Source organism: Quercus suber, unplaced genomic scaffold, assembly GCF_002906115.3.
Source record: "Quercus suber isolate HL8 unplaced genomic scaffold, Cork oak 2.0 scaffold_59, whole genome shotgun sequence".
NCBI classification, from domain to species: domain Eukaryota; kingdom Viridiplantae; phylum Streptophyta; class Magnoliopsida; order Fagales; family Fagaceae; genus Quercus; species Quercus suber.
The window spans coordinates 1,012,625-1,032,123 of NW_027069524.1; the positions used below are offsets into that span (position 1 = coordinate 1,012,625).

General features: G+C 36.2%; 1 protein-coding gene and 1 long non-coding RNA gene across 3 annotated transcripts; one reads left to right on the plus strand and one right to left on the minus strand.

Moving 5' to 3' along the window:
- Nucleotides 1-6,394: 6,394 nt before the first annotated feature.
- On the minus strand, nucleotides 6,395-8,601 carry LOC112029348 (probable adenylate kinase 7, mitochondrial). The gene is made up of 4 exons (XM_024062039.2): nucleotides 8,140-8,601; nucleotides 7,536-7,676; nucleotides 7,172-7,408; nucleotides 6,395-6,890 (listed from the first exon to the last, which is right to left on the minus strand). Exons 1-4 carry the CDS (start codon nucleotides 8,470-8,472, stop codon nucleotides 6,738-6,740), a joined length of 864 nt encoding a protein of 287 aa, XP_023917807.1. The 5' UTR covers nucleotides 8,473-8,601; the 3' UTR covers nucleotides 6,395-6,737.
- A 2,497-nt stretch (nucleotides 8,602-11,098) lies between these two features.
- Nucleotides 11,099-14,067, plus strand: LOC112029361 (uncharacterized). Of its 2 annotated transcripts, XR_010628640.1 has the most exons (4): nucleotides 11,099-11,191; nucleotides 12,321-12,488; nucleotides 12,692-12,737; nucleotides 12,853-14,067. It is a non-coding gene; the product is annotated as an uncharacterized LOC112029361 (long non-coding RNA). The 2 variants fall into 2 exon arrangements; XR_002884731.2 differs by having other exon boundaries at nucleotides 12,692-14,067.
- Nucleotides 14,068-19,499: the final 5,432 nt, after the last annotated feature.

A 19,499-nucleotide genomic window follows, 5' to 3' on the forward strand; every position in this document is an offset into this window, starting at 1 on the left:
CAATGGAGAAATGTAACATTAATAAATCTCCTTCCCGTTGGAAAGATAAAAATCCTATCATTAACACCTCACAGAGGCGTTACAGATACCACATTAAAATACCACCAACTCCTAGGAAGGAGAAGTAGGTGTATATATACCAACGCCCCAGGACCTAAGAAGGTACAGATTCTATATAGAATATTCTCTCACATCTTGCTACCAAGCTTTCCTTTCTCTATCTCTGTTATCTAACTTTATCATTGGATGTTTTGTGGCAAACACCGCATCGGTGACCCATACACCTTTCAACTTTCGCTCATTCTTTCAGGATCTCTGGCAGTCTTGGATGATTCTCTTTGGATGATCATTCTGACTGACGATTTTAGCATCATCAACTGTCTTTAAATATTTATTGGCAATAGATGACATACATTTAATTTCATATTGTAAGTATACATATATTATTATTTTGTATATGACCATTTGTTTGGTTATTATTTGATTGATCGTCTTAGCATGTGAGACTATTATACTGAGTAATATTTTTTTTTAATAAACAGAGTGAGCATGCCGCATTCGATACTTTGATGCGATTTTTTTTTTTTTTTTTTTAAATAAAGAATTTATTATAATGATAAAGGCTGTCTATTTTCTGATAATTTTAATAAACAGAGTGAGCATGCCGCATTCGATACTTTGATGCGATTTTTTTTTTTTTTTTTTTAAATAAAGAATTTATTATAATGATAAAGGCTGTCTATTTTCTGATAATGACCATTGCAAAATCATTACTTAAAAAGGGTTTGTTCAAACTTCAAAGAAAAGGCTGATTTCATTTACAAACCAAGATTGTCGCTACTGCAACTACTTTGGCAAAAATATCAGATTCTATTACAATTAGATTGTTAAATTCCTACACCCCTCGGCGTGACCTTGATCCCTAGTGTGTTTACCTAAAATAACTAATCCTACCATAGATTAATTACATTGCATGGTCCTTATCAGTTTATAAAATGAATATATACGTTTGCAATACTCTTACCAGTTTATTGTAACCTGTTATTGAAGATTTCAAGGGTAGGAAATGATGAAGCGTAAGTTCGTTAGTTGAGTAAGTTCGTCAGTCAAGTTGATCAGATGGAAGAAATCCTCAGCCCGTGTGATCGGATTCTCGGAGGTGGTCACCGGTGTGGTGCCTGTCACAAAGCCTCCGATACCAAAGTCAGTATAAGAAGTTCTCTAAGAAATAGGCAATGTAATCAGAAAGAATTCAAGAGATCTCTAAGTAGTTTTTTGTGTCTCAGTACCTGGTTCTTGGCAATGAGGGAGACTTATATAGGCTCCCATGGCCTCTAACCGTTGGGGTAGTTATGGAGGTCTTAATGCTCCTTCTGGTAACGTCTGGGGCCTTTTAATGTGCCTTCATTGACTTTCAACGGTTTATACAGTTGTCCCTGTAACCGTTTTGGGTTTGATTGCCTGCATTGAATGGCCTGGATATCTTCGTCAGTAAAACATATTATTGACTGCCCTAGCCAGAACTTGTATTCGTCAGTATCGATAGGATCGTCCGTGCGTACACGAACTCGTTATACTCGTCAGTTGCCCCCCGATTCTGTGATCGTCATTTGAATGACGGTTATAGAATGTGAAGAGTTTTTTTTACAGCTCACGAATGTTGTTTGGGATTTCGATACGCATTAAATGTAATGCGGCGGCGTTTCGCAAATCGTGGCACACGTGGCACGTGCTGGTGGGTGGAGTTAATGCTCTGATTTGGTGGGACTCTTGGGCTTCCCGCTGGTTTTTTCGGTTTCCCAAAGCCTTAGTTTAAAACCTCTCATTATTCACATTTTCCAAAAATCCCTCAATCATTTGCTTTGATCATTTTCTCCGGTGATCTCTTTCTGCGACCTTTCTGCGAACCAGCAAGTGGTGGTGCTCCCTTTTCCAACGGCTTCCTTGAGGTACGTTTTCTCTTTCCTTTTGAGTTTTGCCTTCTTTTTTTTCTGTTTTGCTGCTATGTGTGGTTTCTGATTTACTCCTTTCTTTTTCTTTTTTTCTGTATGCTTGGTTTCTTCTGTGTTTTTAGCAAGTGTTGCTTTTCTGTGTTTTTGTGTTTTCATGGTCCGTAGTTCCGAAGTTAGGATAGACTGCCCCTCAATTTCCTTCCTATTTGCGCGATTAGGGGGGTCTTTGGGAAATTTCCCACATTTAGAAAATTTCGTTTTTGAGGGTAACTGTCTGGGCGTTGCGTTGGGCGAGTTATTGCCTTTGCTTTGTCAGTCGGTTGATTGGTTCGAGGGTTTAGTGAGAGAGAGAGAAACCATGTCTGAGGTTAGGTCTAGCGACCTTGAGACTAGATTATCGTCAAACGGTGATCCAGTGGAGGGGGGTTCAGTCGCTTCTTCCCCTCGAGGGGTTAGGGCTTTTCACGCCCTCGGGGAGGTGTGTGGTTTGGACGCGGATAATTTAGGTAGGTTCAAGGACAGGTTTCAATTTCCAGAGAGGGTACGCGTTCGTCTACCTAGTGACGAGGATAGGGCCAGCCACTTTTTTCCGGGTGAAGTGTGTTTTTACGAGTCGGCCTTTATTTGTGGGCTTAGATTCCCCGTTCATCCGTTCCTGATGGAACTTTTGCATCATTTTGGCATTGCTCCTGGGCAGCTCATGCCCAATTTGTGGAGAATAGTGATCAACTGTATGGAAATATGGTTGGCCGCCAATGGAGATATGATCAGGATAAGTGAACTCACTTATCTATATCGCTTGAAGGAGTCCAAAGATTATGGTTATTATGAGTTAGTTCCCTGGACGAGGGATACTAGGATTGTTAGGGGTTTACCTTCGTCCTTCAGGTATTGGAAATCTAGGTTTTTCTTTGTGTCGGGGGATGATTTTGAGACTCAATCCAGCGCGGATTGGGGTGATATACCAAGGTTGCATCGTTGGTGGGGGACCCCGGCTTTAGGTGCGTCAGTATCTCTATTCGTCGTTCTTGGTTTTGAGTTCTCTGTTAATCTATGTTGCTGACCCTTACGCCCCTTGTTGTGTGTAGTTAAGAGATGGCCCAAGCTCAAAAGCAGGCATAAAGAGCGCGTTGAGACCGCCATTGGATACGCCCAGACGATTGAGAGTTGGGACGACCTGGTAGACCCGCGCACTTTGGCTTTTTACCACCTTGGGCCGGATCCATCTCCTTACGTTCTACGTTCTATCGATATTGAAGGCAAGAAAAGTAAGTGCTAACCTCGTCAAGCTTGGTTTTACTTATGCCCATGTGGACCTTTCCCTAACTGTTTCCTTCTTGCAGAAATGACGACCAAGTTTAAGAAGGATATGTACGCAAAGATGAGGGATAAGAAGGACGAGCCACCGTCTAACATCGGGAAAAAGGCGGTGCGTGTCAAGGGAATAGCTCCTACTGTCAGTCCAAACGTTTCCATCAATCCCATAGTCTCCGTCACTGAGCAGACGAGGACGGCTTCTCCGGCTACGTCAATCGAGGAGATCCTTACTCCTGCTTCGAAGTAGCAGCGAACCTCAGGAAAGGAGAAAGCTAATTCACGCTCGTCAACAATATGGGATGACGAGAGATTGGCAGTAGACAGGGCCCACGAGGTGGTGACGGCGGATGATCTCAAGGTCTTCAAAGATGTGCCTTTACTGACCTTCAACGGTTTGTACAGTTGTCCCTGTAACCATTTTGGGTTTGATTGCCTGCATTGAATGGCCTGGATATCCTCGTCAGTAAAGCATATTATTGACTCCCCTAGCCAGAACTTGTATTCGTCAGTATCGATGGGATCGTCCGTGCGTACATGAACTCGTTATACTTGTCAGTTAAATTGATGAAGCGTAAGTTCGTCAGTCGAGTAAGTTCGTCAGTCAAGTTGATCAGATGGAAGAAATCCTTAGCCCGTGTGATCGGATTCTCGGAGGTGGTCACCGGTGTGGTGCCTGCCACAAAGCCTCTGATGCCAAAGTCAGTATAAGAAGTTCTCTAAGAAATAGGCAATGTAATCAGAAAGAATTCAAGAGATCTCTAAGTAGTTTTTTGTGTCTCAATACCTGGTTCTTGGCAATGAGGGAGACTTATATAGGCTCCCATGGCCTCTAACCGTTGGGGTAGTTATGGAGGTCTTAATGCTCCTTCTGGTAACGTCTGGGGCCTTTTAATATGCCTTCACTGACCTTCAACGGTTTGTACAGTTGTCCCTGTAACCGTTTTGGGTTTGATTGCCTGCATTGAATGGCCTGGATATACTCGTCAGTAAAGCATATTATTGACTCCCCTAGCCAGAACTTGTATTCCTCAGTATCGATGGGATCGTCCGTGCGTACAAGAACTCGTTATACTCGTCAGGAAAGCCAATTGATTAATACATTATAATTAATAATTAAAGATTATATCACATGCTTTCCACCAAAAGTTATGGAAAAATTCTTGGAAAACAAGAAAATAAGTTGAAAAATCAAGCAATACTTCTTATAGGCAACAAATAATTGAAGTAACAATCATTTGAAAAAAAAAAAAAAAGTTAATAAGGACTTGTCACACGAGTTCTAAATTAATTGTTAGACATCGACTATAAAGAAAGATATTATCAATGAACTTTATCATTTTGTATGAATAGAATTGAATACAAGTGAGTTTTCTAAAATGGTATCTAGAAATCATAAATGCTTAGAGCATAGTTTCACCAGCTAGTGGGAATGACCATGCACCGGGGCTGCAGTTTGATCCGGCAACAACCTAAGAGAATTTGTTATATTTTTTGAAAAATCGAGCACGTTGAATATACATAATTTCATACATTTTTGTGAACATTTTTTGAAAATGTGTATGTTAAATGTACAAAATTTAATACATTCTTTGAAATTTTGTGTAAGTTAAATATACAAAATTAGATACATTCTTTAAAATTGTTTGAAAGATGTTTAGTTGAATATGCAGAACTGTGTACCTTCTTTAAAAAATTCTTCAAAAATTGTATACGTATAATACACAAATTTCTAAATTATTTGAAAATTGTGTATGTTAATTGTATAAAATTACCTATGTGGGGCCCATGGGCCTGATAGCCTCGGCCCATCGGGTAGCAGGCTCAAGGCCCATGCCGAGGAACACTGACTATTCAAGGCTAAATTTGGGAAAGCCCCTTTTCCTAATCCACGCCGAGAACCTCCTCATCCTCGCCCTGACAAGGGTGATTTTCGGGAAAGACCAGGCCCAAAGTAAGCTGTCACCCTCGCATTTAATGCATTCACCTAACCCCCCTGGCCACATTAATAGGGATATAACCCCTTAGCAGGGCAATGTTGATCAGAGTGAACTACTCGAGTACTAATAAGGCCTCTGATGGGACGGACGGCCAGAAGAGAGGCAAATGAATGATCAACAGATGGAATAAGGAGATAGGAAGATGAAGACTACATAAGGAAATCAAGTAAAGTAAAAAAAGGGAGGGGGGAAAAAGAGAAGCAAAAGGCCTCCTCGGCCATCCTCCCAGTTGTAAAGAAACTCTAAGTATCTTTTTATAAATGAGAGTTGATGCTTGATGAACGACGGCCAGCGCCTAAACCTTTAACCCACTCTCTATAAATTTATTGTTTGGGCTTGTTGGGCTGAAAACTCATTCATACTCAGGGTCAATCCAAACTGAGTCCCTATAATTGGCGCCGTCTGTGGGAAGGATTAGGGTGCTGGCCGGCGCACCAGGCGAGTGTTTTAAGTATTCGTTTTACAGTAGGTTGAAAAAAAAAAAATATATATATATATATATATATAAATTTCTCCACCTTGAATTATATCTTTTTATGGATATTTACTTATCCATCCAAACATTCTCATTTTAGTATATTCAATTTAAGAATATGTTACTTTTTAAGAGTCCACATTCAATACCATAAAACATAGATGGTCGTATAACAGTCTTACGAATTTTTCCCTTAACTTAAGAGGTATAAATTCCTTTAACTTAAGAGATCGCACAATACTCATAATGTGCTTTTCTATTTCATTTTCCTTGCTCTTATTTTATGATTCACATCCTCTTCAATCTCTTCATCTTTATGAATTAGATATTGAAATCGGTGCTCTTTAATATCTCGACTATTAAGTCTGATTCTCCCTTCATTTTTTGTTTCTATTTTTACTAAACCTTTTAAGTATCTTACTAATTTTAAGTCAGCTGAGAAGGCCAATTTCGCATATAAATTGTCGTAGTGTACAATACATAGCCGTTAAGAATTTTGGATTAGACACTGATGCACTAAGACATTTTTAGCCTTTGTAAATTGTAAGCATTCTCTATCTTTATGCCAACAAACTGCAAGATATTTATCATCAGTTCAGATGTAAAGACAGGGAAGACAAGGAAAAACCACGTAATTAAACTAATACCATGGATTAAAAAGAAAGAATGATATATTACAGTCAGAATTTAAGATAACAATAAGCAAAGTTTAACAAAGCAGATAACGAAAAAAAATATTTCTAGTAAGTATAAAATAACGGTCATACATGCCAATATTCTTCTCTGCTTTTCATCTCTCACCGGAACTACATCACACTTACAAACATTGCATGAACACAAGGTAGGTAAACAAGACTCAGAACGTCAAAAATTCAAAACTGAATCGGAATATTTGCATCCGAAAGTGCTTCAATACTCTCTGTGGTTCTCTCACATTCATATATACTAATATAACGAAATGGATAGGAGGGCAGCCAAAGACCTGATGAAAACAAATCAAGCGGTCAACTTTGGTGAAGAACTAACAGCATTGATATGCTGGAGCTGTAATGCAGCCAACAGCCCTTGCCAGGTTTCTCCAGGTGCAGCTGCCACATGAAAATCAAGAAGCTTCTTCTGCTTCCTATAGTAATCTTCCAATGGCTTGCTCTGAATGGTACACAAAATAATTATCCAATCAGTGACCGTGACCATCTTTCACTTTCTTTCTAGGCATGAGATGGAGAATTATAAACAGAATCAAGTAAAAATCATCAAACTATACCATATTGGTATATACAATAACCAGTCCCAAATTTTTTTGGGGTTGACTATATACCTTAATGGCAAAAATTATGATCCCCCCCCCCCCCCAAAAACCCCCTCAAAAGGAANCCCCCAAAAACCCCCTCAAAAGGAAAAAAAAAAAAAAAAAAAAAAAAAGGTGATACCTCCTCTGAATATAGATGGAACTTTTCCTTCCAGGTAGCTCCTGAATCAGCAGAAGAGGAATCTAGTTGTTTGTCCTGTGACTGCAGATTTAGATTACACCCAGGATAATTGCTCATGCTTAGATGATCACGATGATGAGAAAAGTTTCCAGCTCGTAGATTTTTTTTCAACAAGCTGTCTTCTGTGCATTTGAAATTCACCACTAAATCAATATCAGCAATTTGGTCAAGAATCTCCTGAAAAAGAAAATAATTGCAGCATTCAAAAAAACACGTAAGAAATCAATCATTTGAGAGTAAAAAGTGTAATAACCAGAATGCAAACAGTTCACAAGCAACCCGAATCAATGTAAACTAAACTTACAGCTTGCATCCTTGTTCGAGGAATCCCATCCAAAATGAACCCCGTTTCGCCTCTGCAGTAACCTTCTTCGAGCCTTTTCGACAACAGGGCAAAAATTATCTCCTCCGGAACAAGCTTCCCTTCATTCACTGCATTTGCAATCTGAAATTGCAAAAATACAGAGAACAAAATTATTACCATGTCATGCCCAATCCATTTCAATCACACTAAATTTCTCATCTTGACGCACCCAAAACTTACATGAATCACATAAACTCAAAACTCAAATTCAAACAAAGGCTCAAGCACACGTTTTGAAGTTTGAATCTTTCATGTATTTTCATCACTAATCGGAACAAGAATTAAATTCTCACCTCAAAAAAACTGGTTAAACTTAAATCCCATTCGACTTGGCAAAGAAAAACAATGTTTTATAAAGTAACCATCACCAACGGTAACCTCAAATTAAACTTAAAACAACATTAAATTTCCCAAAAAAACAAAAAGAAAAGCCAAACCCCACTTTTTATAGTAAATAAAAAAAAAAAAAACACATTATTCAGCTCCCATCCAAACACAACCTTAAACACCCATTTCCAAAAAAATAGGAAAAACCTGAGCTGACCTGTTTGTAGAGAGAAGAGCGAGGGTGGAGCTCTTGGCGCACCAAGGTGCCCATGTAAATGTGAGGAACTTCGAGAAGCTTCGAGAGCTTCTCTCCGTACACGTGTCGCTTGATTCCACGGTCTCCCATGAGGACCCACTGCACCCCTCTCTGGGGGACCCACCCCCACCCTTCGGACTCAGCCATCCCAAGTTGACGTGGCGCTCCCTCGTCCTCGGAGTCCTCCTCTTCGCTGTAGTCGTACTGGAGCTGAGCCGCCGATCCGTAGGCTCGGGTCGAGAGGAGCCCGATGCGCCGCGGCGCGAGGGAGCGCAGCTGGCTGAGTACGGACATGGCTGCGGCGTGGAAAGTGAAGGGTTTTAGTTTTTTTTTTTTAAAAAGAGAGAGAAGAAAATAAAGCAGAGTCTGATGAAAGAGGGGCTGCCTTGGAAATGAATGTGAGGTTTTAGAGAGAGCGTGTGTGCGGAGAAATGGGGGATTTGGAAATTGCCATTTGTGTTGCCGCGAAACTACGTTTATACCACTGTCGTACTTTGTGAGAGAGTTTGGTGAGAGAAACGTGGTGGGTGGGCCTGGGCTGCGGGAAGTCCTAAATTGTTTACATTGTGGTTTACGATGAGTGAAAATCCAAATATGTCGTTTGTGCAATATCTTTTAGTACTATTGGGCTTTTAAATTTGATTGCTTAATAAGTTTTTAAGAACTAGCCCATTGGGCCTTTAGATGCTTTAGGCTCAAAGTTTAGTATATATTTTGTGATTCGCACTAGTTCAATTCTTTTATAATTTAATAGTATTTTGGGGTAAAAATATTTGAATTTAAACGTCTTTATTACCAAAAAAAAAAAAAAATGTTGATTGAACTATAAATCTTTTGGTATTTTCCCATGTGAATTTTGTTTTTAATAATTAACAAATTGTTTGAATGGAGTGGGAGAAGAAGGGAGTAGAGGGAAGGGGAGGGGATGGTGCAAAGAACTATGTTTAGATGTTTTTAAAGTAGGATAGTGAGGGGTTTGGAGTGGGATGGTTTTTCATTAAGATTTATGGTAGTGGTTGATAGTGATTTTACTAGAATTAATGTTTGGTGAGAGTTTTTGAAAATCGATAGAAATAATTCTGATTGACCTAATATATATCGTGGTAACCACATGATAAGAAAAACATTTATTATTAAGACCTCTAAATATATCTCATAGACAAACCGAAACTACCTTCACTAAGTTATTAACACCTCAGTTATGTTACTCTCATGCTAGGAGAGAAGGTAACAAAATTGCTCATGGTCTGGCTTAATATGTTGTTAATGTCTCAAACTTTTTAGCGTGGATGGAGGATGTTCCACCACAGCTTTTTTCTGTACTTCAGGCTGACATAGCTAGTTTAACTTAATAATAAGTTCGCTTCTATTTTCTTCTAAAAAAAAAAACACACCTCTGTTACTAAGTTTGTATTAATTAATTTATTTGATTAAAAAAAGGACAAATTACATTTTAAATTGTATACTTTAGAGTGATTTTAAAATTAGACCCTATAGTTTTGTTTGTTTCAAAATTAATTTTGAATTTTTAAAATCCTTCCAATTTAAACCTCCCTAATCAAACCCTCAAAAAGTCCAAAGGTCTCGGCTTGAAACTATAAAATTTAATTTATAATAGTCTTCAAATATGGAATTTAATTTAGAACCTTTTTAACTATAGGCTTTGTATTCCTATTTTAAAGGGTTTAAATTTTAGTTTACCACAAAAAAAAAAAAAGGGGAATTCAATAACACTAATACCGTGTCACTTAATAAACATCTCTTGAAAATAGTTACCAAATATCTTGTCTATATTGTTACTGTAGGGTCTGTTTTTGTTGCCCAAGCCCAAAGGATATGGGTTAAAGGCCCAACGAACCCAGAACAATGAATTTGTAGAAAGTGGATCGAAGGTTTAGGCGCTCGCCGGCGTGCATGAAGCATGAACTACTTTCCTTTTATTGAAAAATACTAAGAACAGTTTACAACTGGGGGATGCTCCTCGGCCCGTGGCCGAGGAGGTTTTTTCTTCCCCTTTCACTTTTTTTCCCCCCTTTTACACTTTGCTCACCTCTCTTATATATCCCTCTCTCCTTCCTCCTGTTGATCATCTATTGTCTCCTTCCTGACCGTCTGTCCCATCAGAGGCCATATCCATGCTCCAGTGGTTCACCCTGATCGATGTTGCTCTATCAAAAGGGTTACATCCCCACTAATGCGGCCAGAAGGGTTAGGTGAGCGTATTCAATGCCGAGGTGACAGTTCGCCCAGAGCTTGCTCCTTCTTCGTACTTCTGTTGCCAACGCGTGGCACGGGTCCTCTCCTCCTCGGATATTCCAAGAGTTCTTTTGGTAGGGTGGTCCTAGTGTTCTTCCGAGGTCTCGGACTCCCGAGGACAGGGTCATTCTCGGACCCATCATGCATCCTCGGCGTGGGCCATTTGGGCCTGGCTTAGAGTGGGCCAAGGCTACCCGATTTTCTGGTCCCACAGTTACACTATTCAACAATTTTTTTTATTGGATTGTATTTTGACAAATTCACTATTGTATTACGTTTTCTCTTTATATCCTCTAACCTCTATGCTTTCAAAATTTCAAGCTAATTTGAAATAAATAGCTATATTGTTAATTAAATGATTAAATTTAAAAATTTTGTGTATTTTAGAGTTATTCATTAAACATGAGTTTATTGATTGAATAGTAGAATTTCATTTAATTAACATGGAATCTTGCATGCACAATAAATAATTAAAATGTGTATTTTAATGAGGCTTGTTTTTGGTACCCACAATTTTTTTAGTGAGTATGGTACCCCCGCAAGTCTTGGCCGTCCATTTTCATGGATTTAATCCTGACCGTGGATTTATGTTAAGTGAAAAACGTATTGCCGGTAGAGCAAGCTATCGTATAAAAGCCAAAAATAATCCTAAAACAAAGAAGCAAATCTTCTCTCAATTTTGGGGGCGAACCAAGAAGTAGATATTCTCTCGCATTTTCTCAATGAACTTCTTTCAGCATTCTGTCAATCAATGAAGGTAAAACTCTAATTTCCAAATGATCAGTGTTGGCTGCATATCACTACTCTCTCATATGGCTGCATGTCATTGATCTCTCATATGGGTATTGGTTGCATATCATATCATTGCTCTCTCATATGGGTGTTAGGTACAGAGTGGAACTTGTTATATGATTCAACATGAAATAATTCTGAGTGGACTGGACTGAGGTCTTTTGGAAAAAAAAAAAATAGTCATACCGATGCCATTCAATTGCTTTGGTGGGTTAATCTATTCTAACTGTACTTGACTAAAAATGTTGTTAAATATCTTACCGTTTAATTTCTTTGTTTTGGTGGGTTTATTTTGAAACTATCCTAACTGGTCTGAAATGAAGTAGCTCAAAAAAGACTTTTATTTGGGTGTTAGGTTCTCATGTTTTTGAGGTATTGGAAATTATGGGTATTGAGATTTTAACTTGAAGTGTCATCATTGCTGCTGTTAAATGGTGTGTTTGATTGATGAAAAAAATGCTGGAAAAAAAATGATTTTGAGTTGGGTATTAGGGTTTTTGAGGGTATTGAATTGAGTTAGCTTTTAATTTGAATATTCTTTATATTTTTTAATTAAATGAAGGTTTTGGTTGATGAAATAATGAAGAAAACAAAAAGATAATTATTCTAATATTAGGCTCTTAGGGAGCATACGCAATTATGTGTTAAGTGCTATGTGTTCAAATAGACTGGAATCATCTTTGAGCAAGACAAAACTCTGCTCTGCTAAAAAAGAAAGCTGGGAATTTTGAAGTGGGTTATGCTGAGGCAATGGGTTGCATGAACAGGGGTTTATGTGTGGTGGTTAGTATTGGGTTGGTGTTGATTTCACTACCACATTTTGTGTTGGGCTCACTGACCCAACCAATGGTAAAGAGCAAAATCACATTTTTCTATTTATGTTTGTTCATAGTGTTCTTTTAATATGTTTGGTTCTTGGGAATGTGAAAAGGAAAATTATTGAAAGTTGCTTCTTTGATTAACATTTCCTTTCATTTGCTTGATTCTCTCTGATAACTGAACTAAGAGTTAGATTTGCTATTTTTAATTTTTTTATTTGATTAACATTTCCATTAGTGAGGGCTCTCTCTCTTATTCTTTCTGATTTCTTACAGTGGCGAAAGTGGAGTTGGAAAAACTGAGACAGCTAAAATAGAAATGCAATACTTGATTGCTCTTGGTGGTGGCAATTATGGGATAGAGTCTGAAATCCTTTGGACAAATTATATACCGGAAGCATTTGGGAATGCAAAAACCTCAAGGAAAGACAACTCTAGCTGATTGTGAGTTCTTTCTTTTCTTCATTGTGGAAGGTTCTCCTAGGTTTTTCACGGTTTATAGTAGAAAATTTTTGTTGGGAGATGATTGTTAAAGTTTTGCAATGATAATTAATGACTACCGTCAATTTTCACAATTTAGATTGGAGAAGAGGTATGCAATTTGGTTTAATTGTTTAAATATGTTGATTATATTTTGATTTGTGCAGAGGAAGTTGATTGGTATTCATTTTACTTCACTGGGGAAGATATGTGGTACTAAAATCCAAACCTTACGCATGTTTGATATTGAATAATTGTTGTCATGTTATGCTATTTTTGTGATTCATACCAATCAAGTTTATTGACTTAATTTCTGTTATAACCTCAGGCTTAATTTACCGATAATAATTATGAACAGTTCTGAAAGAAAAGGAAACAAGTTGCCCCATCTAAGTGCCTGGAACTTTTATATATTCATTTTTCACTTATGAACTTATCAGTCTCCTTTAAGCAATCAAGGGTAATGCAACTGGTCAATGGCGAGAGGTCATACCATGTCTTTTACCAACTTTTTGCTGGTGCTTCATCAGTTCTTAAAGGTAGGACTTTCATTTTAATCAATCCACTCAAGTTTCTCAAAGTTTAATTTTTTTGTTTGGCTGATTCAATTCTTTCATCATGCATACCTTAGAAAATTAGAAAATTAGTGAGTCTTGGTTCAAATATCATAGCATAACATATTTCCAAAACACTAGCTGCAGATCCATGTTAAAGGCCATTTAACGTGGTTAATGTCCATGCACATTATATTGACCATACAGTTTTAGTAATTTTCTATGATGTCACCTTGACTATGTACCCATTACATAATACTTTGCGTTATTTTGGTATCCATTTCAGACATAGACATATATGTCTATCCTGTTAAATTGGTCTTCCATTCACCATTTGTTTGGGTGCCTATAACTCATTATCAGATGTAATGATTATGACAATGATATCCATGTATTTGGCATCCATCACTTTGCTATTGGTCACTGTTCTGAAGGGCCATGACATGAAAATTTTAAGCAGGAATATGGCATGTATACATTGCGAAATGTAGAAAAACGATGCAATTAATAAGATGCTGGCACCCTTAAGCATGTTTTACCCCACTAACTAACTGATATGGTCCTTTGAGCAGTTTAGGTATTTATTGACATTAATATCCCATTGATTCATTATTTTCATGTTCCTTATTATCAAGTGTTGTTCTAATCACACTGTCACACTTCTTAATGTGATAAAATTGCAAGCTGCGAGAAAAACTACAGAGATGGCTACAAATAAAGCTGCCACTGCTGCTAGAGTTGCTTTTGTTAAAATTGTTTAGATACGGATGGATGGGAAATTTTTCAATACAAATAGCTAAGAGATTGGCTTTGTTTGATTTTGTTAATTTTACTAATTTTTGTATTTTAATGATGTCAATCCAGTGAGCAAAAGCTCATTGGAGGGTGAGAGAGGGAGAAAGAGATTATGTTTAAGGTTTTGTCAAAGACACTGTAACTTGTATGTACATAATTTACATCAATGGAAGCTGAATTTTGAAAGATTAAAATCTTTCTACCTTTTTTATTTTCCCAACATTTTCAATCTTCCCTAAACTTAGTGATTTCTTGTGGGGTACGTGATGCATGTAACTCTATTATCATGTATTCACACTAAAATAATGAATCGTAGGTATGATGCCAACTTGTCTAGCCTACGATTAAGGACAACAACGCTAAAGCCTTATCTAAAATTTTGGGGCCTTAAGTTGCTTCTTGGATTGATCCAAAAAAATAAACGTTGTATCTTTGGATGGAGGAAAACTGAACCTACCATCTAAATCATTACAATCGATGTTTCTCTATTTCCTAGTATCCATTCCAATAAGAGCTTATGCTCATATATATATATATATATATATAAAGGAGGCGATAGAGACTGAAGCAACTAAAAGAGAGCAAAGCCATAAATTAGATGACTTAGTTTCAACAATAGCCATGAATTTGGAAAAAAAAAAATCACACAACAAGCCATTGGTCATTATAAAACTACTAGTAAGTGACACTTATAATGTATGAAAAAAAATTAATATAGTAATTTTTTTTTCAGATTTATTTAATTTTCAAAATAGGAATTTTGATAGTTATGCCAATTATCAATACATGTTTATTAAGATTGTATTATAAATGAAACTATATATTTTACCATTTAAAAAATATATGATATGCCAAGATTTAATGAAATATTTAAATATAATATATAATTTAAATTAAATTTATAAAATATAAAATAATAATCTATAAAATTTTGAAACTTCAAAAGCTTAGGTAATATTACAAGATCAATAAAAAGAATCATTCTAGGTTTCAAGAGCATTATGATCATTTTTTAGGTTCTAAGGGTATTCTGGTAATTGTTGAGAGTTTCGGGGGGTATTTTGGTAATTTTCAAGTTTTATAAGGTATTTTGATCATTTTATATGTTTCAAGGGTATTTTGAAAATTTTTAAGGTTTCAGGGTCATTTCAATTATTTTTAAGGTTTTATGAGTATTTCGGTCATTTTTTAGGTTTAATATGCATTACGGTTGTTTTTTAGGTTCTAAGGACATTACTATCACTTTTTAAGTTACAAGGTCATTCTAGTCATTTTTTAGGTTTCATTGTCATTTAGGTAATTTTTTTAGTATCTAAGGGTATTTCAATTAGGATTTGGTTTTAGAGAGTATTTTAGTCATTTTTTTAGGTTTTATGATCATTTTTTAGGTTTTAACGATAATGGAAGCGTCGAATATGATAATGGAACCGTCGAATATAAGAAAAAAAAAAAAGGCGAACCACTGAATGTGACAAAAGAAATGTCAAATGTGATGTTGGAATTGCACAAGGTGATAATGGAACTATCAAATGTGAGGAAAAAAAAAAGTAAGGGAACTACTAAATGTGAGAAAAGAACTGTCACATGTGATATTAGAACTGCATAATGTGAAGATGAAACTGTCAAATGTGAGAAAAGAACTATCACATGTGATGTTGGAATTGCACAATGTGAAGATGGAATCGTCAAATGTGAGAAAAAAAGTAAGAGAACCACTAAATGTGACAAAAGAATTGTCATATGTTATGTTGGAACTGCATAATGCGACGATGAAACCGTCAAATATGAGCAAAAAAATAAGGAAACCACCGAATGTGACAAAAGAACTGTCACATGTGATGTTGGAACAGTTCTTTTGTCACTACACAATGTAAGGATGAAACCATCAAATATGAGAAAAAAAAGTAAGGGAAGCACCAAATGTGAGAAAAGAACTATCACATGTAATGTTGAAATTACACAATGTGAAGATGGAACCGTCAAATGTGAAAAAAAAAGTAAGAACCACTAAAAGCGACAAAAGAATTGTCACATGTGATGTTAGAACTGCACAATATGAAGATGGAATCATCAAATGTGAGAAAAAAAAAAAAAAAGGGAACTACCAAATGTGACAAAAGAACTGTCACATGTGATGTTAAAATTGCACAATGTGAGGATGAAACCGTCAAATGTGAGAAAAAAGTAAAGGAACTACCAAATGTAAGAAAAGAACTGTTACATGTGATGTTGGAACTGCATAATGTGAAGATGGAACCATCAAATATGAGAAAAAAGTAACCTGATATAGCAGGTTACCTACTAGTGAGTACTGTATCTCCTTTTTTTTTGAGGGGGTGCTGTAGAATTACCCTTTTAATGATGAGATTTTTAAAATATTAATCTAATAAAATTTTTTTTTGAATGATATATTTGTAAAGAGTTTCATTTGATATAAGTATAACTTAATTCTATCTCAATAAATTTTGATCTGTCATAATTGAATTCAATAGCAACCTCCAAAACTCCTTTTAAACATGAAAACTTTTTTGATGAATTTTTAAACATGAAAACTGGCACCAGCACTGAGGCATCATTTAATAAGCGGGCAAGCTTACTTAGAAGCATTTTCACTTTGCACAACTTTGGTCCATGGTATGGATACTAAGAATTTTTTATTTTCTTTGCGTTAAGTTAAAGCAAATCTATCAAAATGGTTCTTTAGATATAAAATGGAATACTAGATAGAGATTTTTAAAAACTAAAATCATACTTAAGAGTGTTTGTGTAAAGAGAATTATAGAATGTCTTTTTTTTTTGGGCAAATTATAACTTATCCACTTGTGGTTTAATTGAAATTTAAGTTGCTTACTTGTGATTTGAAAACCCATGATGCAAATGTTTCGCTGGATTCTTTCTGATCTTATTTGATATTGTATTTTTATGTTTTTTGTGTTTTTGGAGGGGAGAGATATAAAAGTGAAGCAAAATTACATATTTAGCCCCTTTTTTTTTAACAAAAGTTTACCTTAGGTGAGTAAAGTTTCAAATTTCAAACCACAGGTAAGTAACTTAAATTTTAGTTAAATCATAGGTGGGTAAGTTGTAATTTACCTTTTTTCCCCAATATAAGTCATGTCCAAGTTACACTTAATATTGTGGTAATAGTATAGAATCAATTGATACTTATAATCTCATAGTAGGATTTATACTTCAAATCTATGTCACATTTCATATTAATTAAATAACAAAATTTAGTTACAAACTTAGTTTGTAGCCAATAGTTATAACTCCAATCAATATCTTTTTCGTTAAATGTGAGTTTTGATAAATTCATTATTAGATTATATTTTCTTCTTATATTCTTCATGCTTGCAAAATTCCAATAGATTAATGATCAATAGTTATTTCATCAATAAAATATTTAAATTTTAAGTTTTTATAATCTAAAATTATGTATAAAAAATAAAAATTATCGATCGAATAGTAAATAACATCCGATTAGCACAAAATTTGACATGTGTGTTAAAAACATAAAGAGCTTGAAATCCAACCATTAAAATTTCAAAATATATACTCATGTTAATTTTTTTAGTGGAAGTTATAGCCATTTTTTATAACCAAGTTTGTAGCCAAAGTTTGGCCTTAATTGAATGTCCTTGACATCCAAAATCACAAACTCAAATTTTTTTTTCCCCATATATATTATAATAAGAAAAAACTGAAGGTTTGAGCCTTGAGGAGATAATGTAATCCCTTAATTTCCCAATAAATAAATCTTTCAAAATATCTTTCTCAAGTTATTGACTGTTGTTTCCAAAAAAAAAATAAAAATTATTGAGTGTTGCAACACATCGAAAGAATTATAATGTTTAATATGAACTAATCCTTAGAGCATTCATAGCAGTAAATCTAAAATTTTAGCTATTTAGCTATACAAAAAGTCATTTTATCTATTTTACGTACACACATGCTGTAGCAGCGGATCTATTTTAGTTTTCAACACAATAAAATAATATAAACATCACAATAAAATAATATATCTCCTACAATAAAATAATATATCCCACTACTCACAAAAACATCTACAGTACTAACTATAACCACCTCTACCATCAGCCATAGCCACAACCACAACCACACCTACAACAACCACCACCACCACCACCGGCCACAACCATCACTCTACTTTGGCAACCACAATACAACATAGAAAAAAAAAAAAAAACAAAAACAAAACCAAGGAACAAGCCACTACCAGAGCCAAAATACACTAAACCCACTGCCAAAGCCAAAATCATCCACCACCACTACCATAGCCAAAATCAACTACCACCACCACAACCACCAAACCCATATGAAAATACATTAACAAAAATAAAAAATAAAAACTCAATCATAGCAAAGAGAATAGAGAGGGCAGCGGTGGCTTGCGGTTGAGGCGGATGGGTTTGATTGGCATTGGGTAAGCGTTGGGATGGAGGATTGGGCGGAGGCATGGGTTGGAGGTGTGGATCGGCGGCTTGGGGCTTGGGTCGACTTGGGTCGGTGACATTGAGGCCGGCGGAGGCTTGGGTCGGAGACGTTGAGAGAGAGAGAGAGAGAGAGAGAGGCACGGATTGGGCGATGGGGCTTGAGGTGGGTCGGCGAGCTGGGTCGGCAGAACAGATCGGCAATGAGGGAGTTGGCCGGCATGTTGAGGGATGAGGGAGATGAGGGAGCTGGACGGCGAGCTAGAGAGAAAAAAAAATTGAGGAAGAAAGAAGAAAGAATGAGAAGCCGGAGAGAGAGAGAATAGGAAATGTTTATTTAATGAGAGAAGAGAGAGAAGTGTAATAATTTTTTTTTTTTTTTTTTTTATCTGTGAGCTGCATGATGGTTTTTTGTGATTGAGAGCTAAAAAAATACTATTATACCTATATAGCACCACTGCTGTGAGTGCTTTTATACTTTAAGTGCCCGTTTGGTTGGGCGTTTTGAGCCCACTTTTACCAAATATGCGCATTTGCAAAATGTTGAGAAGTTATTTGCATTTGGCTCAGCCCAAAACGCAACTTTTTTCAAAAAGTTGCGTTTTGGGCCAAGGCAAAAAATGGTCCGAGAACGCGCAACAAATATGCAGCAGCAGAGGTCCATAAACAAAAGAAAATGCGCATTTTTATCCCATAGCTCTTGCTGTTTACCAAATTACCCTTGCAGATGTATACCTCAGTTCTCACGCTTTCCCTTTTATTTCTCTCTTCTCTTCTCTGCTCTGCCGTCAAGCACTGAGCTCTCTCACTCTCACACTCATCTCTTCTCTGCCTCTCCATGGTAAGTCATCCGTGAACCCGGTCTACCACCACAATCAACAAAATCAACAAAACCCATTTCAAACCCAACTCAAAATCAAACCCAAAATCCACAGAAAATCAACTCAAAATTAAACCATTAATTAAAAACCCATAACCCAAACCCAAAATCAAAATCAAATAAAAATACAAACCCAATGTTTCAATCATCTTCATCTTCATCATCATCATCATCATCATCATCATCATCATCTTCTCTGGAGGAAGTGAAAGAGCGGCTTTCGAATTGTCAAAAAAAAAAAAAAAAAAAAGAGCTCAGCGGTGGAACAACGTTCTAAAGAAAGAGGAAATGTTAT